Source organism: Dermacentor albipictus, chromosome 1 (assembly GCF_038994185.2).
Source record: "Dermacentor albipictus isolate Rhodes 1998 colony chromosome 1, USDA_Dalb.pri_finalv2, whole genome shotgun sequence".
NCBI classification, from domain to species: Eukaryota; Metazoa; Arthropoda; class Arachnida; order Ixodida; family Ixodidae; genus Dermacentor; species Dermacentor albipictus.
The window spans coordinates 219,671,005-219,678,177 of NC_091821.1; the positions used below are offsets into that span (position 1 = coordinate 219,671,005).

General features: G+C 47.1%; 1 protein-coding gene across 1 annotated transcript; it reads left to right on the forward strand.

Annotated features, from left to right (window-relative positions):
• Window positions 1-5,009: 5,009 nt before the first annotated feature.
• On the forward strand, window positions 5,010-6,944 carry LOC135897422 (ATP synthase subunit alpha, mitochondrial-like). The gene has a single exon (XM_065426033.2). It carries the CDS (start codon window positions 5,122-5,124, stop codon window positions 6,787-6,789), a length of 1,668 nt encoding a protein of 555 aa, XP_065282105.1. The 5' UTR covers window positions 5,010-5,121; the 3' UTR covers window positions 6,790-6,944.
• The last annotated feature ends 229 nt before the right edge of the window (window positions 6,945-7,173 follow it).

Genomic DNA, 7,173 nt, shown 5'->3' on the forward strand with positions numbered 1-7,173 from the left:
ACGAGACCGACAATTAAGACGCTGACGCCGACGATTGGACGACGATTCAGCACTGTGTCATTGAGACCATTTGATCATTATAGACCGACAACGACGCAACAGACGAGTGCGAGTTGTCATACAGCCTGACGCGCTTTCTTGTCGACGGCACCGAAAAAATCAGCGTGCTGACCACGATAGCTTGATGGAACCCTACGCGATCAGCCGTCGAACCGACAACGCGATAGCTGCAGCTCGTTCACTTGTATATATAATTATTCGCGCTCAAAATGCGTCGACATGCCTTCGAAGTTGAAATGCATAAGCTTCAGTCGTCTCAAGCCGTGCAGGTGAAGTTTGAGCCAATGTTGATCCTGTTCAGCGAAAGTTGTGTTAGGCGTCACCCTGTCGAGATCGTGCACCCGCTGCCGATGGACCTGAACTTAAAAATAAGCAGTCAGGACGAAGGAAACCGCTCTTATAGTTCAGTTGTGGGATTTGACAACTACTCTTCACTTCGCCCGGCACGTACACAATAAGCGACAAGCGGCGACACAGCGTTGTGCCAACATCTTGTACTTTGGTCACCGTTCCCGACGCTGCCGGTTGCATAGATGGTGGGTCTGTGTGTGTCGTTATGCTGACACATTTATTTATTTCAGAGAAGCACTTTTTACGTCTGCGTCAAACGGGAAAGAAGAGACAGTGCATTCGGTATACAGCAGCATAAACTCGCTCAGTTACCAACGGTGTCAGCGATAGCATCCGCGTTCTCGCGAGAGAACTACACGACCTATAAGTGAGGGATTATACCGAGCACTGTGTTTCCTAACAACACCTTATGGTACGAGCAAAGTATCAGTATGATGATGTTGAACAAAAGCAAGAATCAATAGTAACAGCCCGTAACATATATATGTCTGGATCACAGTTGCAGTTGTTTAAGTGGCTCGGCTGCTTATATTGACTCGCCTCAGGGTGGTACAATACGGCTCATTTGCGCAGGTATGTACGTTTTGCTACGTTTTGAGAATCAGCGATGCGCCGTTTCTACAATATCCGAAGCTAACAGCGATTTGAAGCATGTTGATGTAGATGTAAACAAATGCACCGCTTTGGCAAATCCGACGTGGAATGCTGCACTCGAAGGCTTCTTGAATATGCGAAATGTTTATTAGATGTGCAAAAGGAATACAGAAAGTGATGTGCAAGCGCAGACACCAGCGACAACGAACTCTAAGGCAGCCGCGTCGGCAGACGGAACTCCGCGAGCCTTTATCGGCCGCACAGTTATCACAACAGCGCACTCGGGCCTGTTCACCCAGTATAGTCGATGGGTGAACGACATGCTGGCCCGAAGAAACCATTAATAATCACTCGCGGTCCACGAAACGCACAACCGACGTACATTCAACATGGGCGCAGGTACACAAATCAACCGGCGAAATCGCCGGAACCCTTCCAAAACGTTTCCAGCGGCGTGCGTCAGAGGGCAGCACAGGAACATTAAAAAGAGGCGGATTACACAAAGGAAGATTACGCCACCGAGAGGACTCAGGCTGTGAAACTGAACTGTCTCCAACTATGAGGTCCTGTACATATTCACATAACTCCGTCGCTTTAGCGATCGATTCGAGGTCACACGAAGTTTCTTCAAGTACAAGATATATATATATATATATATATATATATATATATATATATATATATATATATATATATATATATATATATATATATATATATATATATATATATATATATCGGAAGAGAACAGCAAGTCGTAAGGGAATACATCTACTTAGGGCAGGTAGTGACTGCGGATCCGGATCATGAGACAGAAATAATCAGAAGAATAAGAATGAGCTGGGGTGCGTTTGGCAGGCATTCTCAGATCATGAACAGCAGGTTGCCATTATCCCTCAAGAGAAAAGTGTATAATAGCTGTGTCTTACCAGTACTCACCTACGGGGCAGAAACCTGGAGGCTTACGAAAAGGGTTCTACTCAAATTGAGGACGACACAACGAGCTATGGAAAGAAGAATGAAGGGTGTAACGTTAAGGGATAAGAAAAGAGCCGATTGGGTGAGGGAACAAACGCGAGTTAATGACATCTTAGTTGAAATCAAGAAAAAGAAATGGGCATGGGCAGGACATGTAATGAGGAGGGAAGATAACCGATGGTCATTAAGGGTTACGGACTGGATTCCAAGGGAAGGGAAGCGTAGCAGGGGACGGCAGAAAGTTAGGTGGGCGGATGAGATTAAGAAATTTGCAGGGACGGCATGGCCACAATTAGTACATGACCGGGGTTGTTGGAGAAATATGGGAGAGGCCTTTGCCCTGCAGTGGGCGTAACCAGGCTGATGATGATGATACATATATATATATATATATATATATATATATATCAGCCTGGTTACGCCCACTGCAAGGCACAGGCCTCTCCTATACTTCTCCAACTACCCGGTCATGTACTAATTGTGGCCATGTTGTCCCTGCAAACTTCTTGTCATCCGCCCACCTAACTTTCTGCCGTCCCCTGCTACGCTTCCCTTCTCTTGGAATCCAGTCCGTAAGCCTTAATGACCATCGGTTATCTTCCCTCCTCATTACATGCCCTGCCCATGCCCATTTCTTTTTCCTAATTTCAACTAAGATGTCATTAACCCGCGTTTGTTCCCTCACCCAATCTGCTCTTTTCTTATCCCTTAACGTTACACCCATCATTCTTCTTTCCATAACTCGTTGCGTCGTCCTCAATTTAAGCAGAGCCCTTTTCGTGAGCCTCCAGGTTTATGCCCCATACGTTAGTACTGGTAAGACACAGCTGTTATACACTATTCTCTTGAGGGATAGTGGCAACCTGTTGTTCATGATTTGAGAATGCCTGCCAAACGCACCCCAGCCCATTCTTATTCTTCTGATTATTTCAGTCGCATGATCCGGATCCGTGATCACTACCTGCCCTAAGTAGATGTATTCCCTTACCACTTCCAGTGCCTCGCTACCTATCGTAAACTGCTGTTCTCTTCCGAGAATGTTAAACATTACTTTAGTTTACTGCAGATTAATTTTTAGACCCACCCTTCTGCTTTGCCTCTCCAGGTCAGTGAGCATGCATTGCAATTGGTCTCCTGAGTTACTAAGCAAGGCAATATCATCAGCGAATCGCAAGTTACTAAGGTATTCTCCATCTACTTTTATCCCCAATTCTTCCCACTCCAGGTCTCTGAATACTTCCTGTAAACACGCTGTGACTAGCATTGGAGAGATCGTATCTCCCTGTCTGACGGCTTTCTTTATTGGGATTTTGTCGCTTTCCTTATGGAGGACTACGGTGGCTGTGGAGCCGCTATATATATCTTTCAGTATTTTTACATATGGCTCGTCTACACCCTGATTCCGTAATGCCTCCATGACTGCTGAGGTTTCGACTGAATCAAACGCTTTTTCGTAATCAATGAAAGCTATATATAAGGGTTGGTTATATTCTGCACATTTCTCTATCACCTGATTGATAGTGTGAATATGGTCTGTTGTTGAGTAGCCCTTACGGAATCCTGCCTGGTCAGCATTATGAAACAGAGTTCCAGCGCACATTTGGACACGGACGAGGAGAGAAAGACAACACGAACGCCGGACTTCAACTTGTTGAAGTCCGGTTGAACTGAACTGAACTTGTTGAACTGAACTTGTTGAACTTGTTGAACTGAACTTGTTGAAGTCCAGTAGAAGTCCGGCGTTCGTGTTGTCTTTCTCTCCTCGTCCGTGTCCAAATGTGTGCTGGAACTATGTTTCATAATGCTAATCATAACCAACTAGCCTAGCTGTCCATACTTACCTGCCTGGTCCTTTGGTTGACAGAAGTCTAAAGTGTTGCTGATTCTATTTGCGATTACCTTAGTAAATGCTTTGTAGGCAACAGACAGTAAACTGATCGGTCTATAATTTTTCAAATCTTTGGCGTCCCCTTTCTTATGGATTAGGATTATGTTAGCGTTCTTCCAAGATTCCGGTACGCTCGAGGTCATGATGCATTGCGTATACAGGGTGGCCAGCTTTTCTAGAACAATCTGCCCACCATCCTTCAACAAATCTCCCGTTACCTGATCCTCCCCAGCTGCCTTCCCCATTTGCATAGCTCCCAAGGCGTTCTTTACTTCCTCCGGCGTTAGTTGTGGGATTTCAAATTCCTCTAGACTATTCTCTCTCACATTATCGTCGTGGGTGCTACTGGCAGTGTATAAATCACTATAGAACTCCTCAGCCACTTGAACTATCTCATCCATATTAGTAATGATACTGTCGGCCTTGTCTCTTAACGCATACATCTGATTCTTGCCAATTCCTAGTTTCTTCTTCACTGTTTTTAGGCTTCCTCCGTTCCCGAGAGCATGTTCAATTCTATCCATATTATACTTCCTTATGTCAGCTGTCTTACGCTTGTTGATTAACTTTGAAAGTTCTGCCAGTTCTATTCTAGCTGTAGGGTTAGAGGCTTTCATACATTGGCGTTTCTTGATCAGATCTTTCGTCTCCTGCGATAGTTTGCTGGTATCCTGCTTAACGGAGTTACTACCGATTTCCATTGCACACTCCTTAATGATGCCCACAAGATTGTCGTTCATTGCTTCAACACTAAGGTCCTCTTCCCGAGTTAAAGCCGAATACCTGTTCTGTAGCTTGATCCGGAATTCCTCTAGTTTCCCTTTTACCGCTAACTCATTGATTGGCTTCTTATGTACTAGTTTCTTCCGTTCCCTCTTCAAGTCTATGCTAATTCGAGTTCTTACCATCCTATGGTCACTGCAGCACACCTTGCCGAGCACGTCCACATCTTGTGTGATGCCAGGGTTAGCGCAGAGTATGAAGTCTTTTTTTCTTCCATTTTTCTCCCATTTCGGAAAGTTGCTGAGCTTCATTTGATCGCACACCGCGTTAATTAGCACTTCCGCACCGTGCAAGCGGCACACCGGACGCGGCACGCGCGGCGGCGCGCGCGCTGCACGAAGGCGCGCGCTCGATTCCGTCTGGCAACCGCGCCGGCAGGGAAGGTCACGTCCTCTCGTCTGTGTAGGGGAAGGTGATCTCGCCGGGCGTTTGGCTGTTAAGCATTGTAGCTCGAGCTTGCAGCGAGTATGGCTTTCGTCTCTCGCAGATTGGCCTGCACCTTGGCCAGGCAATTCCCGAAGCAAACGCCGAAACTTAAGCCCGTTCACGAAGCTATAAGTGCGCTCGCATTACGAAAGCTTTCGACCACGCCATGCTCTTATGCATCCGCCGGTGCGGCCGAGGTTTCCAGCATCCTCGAGGAGCGTATCCTGGGCCAGACCTCTGCAACTGACCTCGAAGAAACCGGCCGCGTGCTCAGCATTGGAGACGGCATCGCCCGCGTCTATGGCCTCAAGAACATACAAGCCGAAGAGATGGTGGAATTTTCGAGCGGGTTGAAAGGTATGGCCCTTAACTTGGAGCCGGACAACGTGGGTATCGTCGTGTTCGGTAACGACAGGCTTATTAAGGAGGGTGACATTGTGAAGCGTACCGGAGCTATTGTAGACGTGCCGGTCGGTCCTGAACTCCTTGGTCGCGTTGTGGATGCCCTTGGCAATCCCATAGATGGCAAGGGACCCCTAGCTTGCAAATCCCGTGCTCGTGTCGGCGTGAAGGCGCCTGGCATTATCCCGCGTATCTCAGTAAAGGAGCCTATGCTTACAGGAATCAAAGCCGTAGATAGCTTGGTCCCTATCGGTCGTGGACAGCGAGAGCTCATTATTGGAGACAGGCAAACTGGCAAAACTGCTATTGCTATCGATGGAATCATCAACCAGAAGCGCTTCAATGAAGGCTCGGACGAGAAGAAAAAGCTGTTCTGTATTTACGTCGCCATTGGACAGAAGAGGAGTACAGTTGCGCAGATTTTAAAACGGTTGAGCCAGTCCGATGCCATGAAGTACACCATCATCGTCAGTGCCACCGCCTCAGACGCTGCTCCTCTTCAATACCTCGCTCCCTATGCTGGGTGCGCCATGGGCGAATACTTCCGCGACAACGGCATGCATGCCCTCATCATCTACGACGATTTGTCCAAGCAGGCCGTCGCCTACCGTCAAATGTCTCTGCTGCTGCGACGGCCCCCAGGTCGCGAGGCTTATCCTGGCGATGTCTTCTACCTTCACTCCCGTCTCCTTGAGCGAGCAGCCAAGATGAACGACAACTTTGGCGGCGGCTCCCTGACTGCTTTGCCAGTGATCGAAACGCAGGCCGGTGATGTCTCGGCCTACATTCCCACCAACGTCATTTCCATCACCGATGGCCAGATTTTCCTTGAAACTGAACTTTTTTACAAGGGTATTCGACCGGCTATCAACGTCGGGTTGTCTGTAAGTCGTGTCGGCTCAGCTGCCCAGACGAAGGCCATGAAGCAAGTCGCAGGGTCCATGAAGCTGGAACTTGCCCAATACCGTGAAGTTGCTGCTTTCGCACAATTTGGCTCCGACCTTGACGCAGCCACACAACAACTGTTAAACAGGGGTGTGCGGCTCACAGAACTGCTGAAGCAAGGTCAGTACACACCAATGGCAATTGAAGACCAGGTCGCAGTCATCTACACTGGTGTCCGTGGGTATCTTGACAAACTCGACCCTGCCAAGATCAACGACTTTGAGAAGGAGTACCTTCAGCACATTCGAAGCCACCACAAGGACATCCTGGCTACCATTGCTCAAGAAGGCCACATCAGTGAAGCTACAGATGCAAAATTGAAGAATATTGTCACCTCATTCATGGCTAACTTCACAGCATAATTTGTAAATTTCTTGCACTGCCTCAACTGCCCTGCCAACTTTTCTAGTCTATGTAAAATGAGTAGATATAGACTAGGCATCATCTTTGTGCAAGAGCTTAAATTATCTGCTGTAATGTCATGATAAAAAATAAATTGGAAAATGAACACGAACAATTGCGTTAAGAATGTATCATTCAAAATAGCTTATTCTTTTCCAATTTTTTTTTAAGTATTTAAATGTGGATCTTGTTGCCAGGAGCAGTTCAGAGTTTGAGCACCCACCTGGACAAACCTGCCAACCAAAATTTCGTGAGCAAAGAGTAGTGCGTCTTTCAGTTGCCTGACTGCCTTTTGGAAGTAGTTATGCATCACTTGCTCTTTAGCCTCTCAGTGCTCATGTACT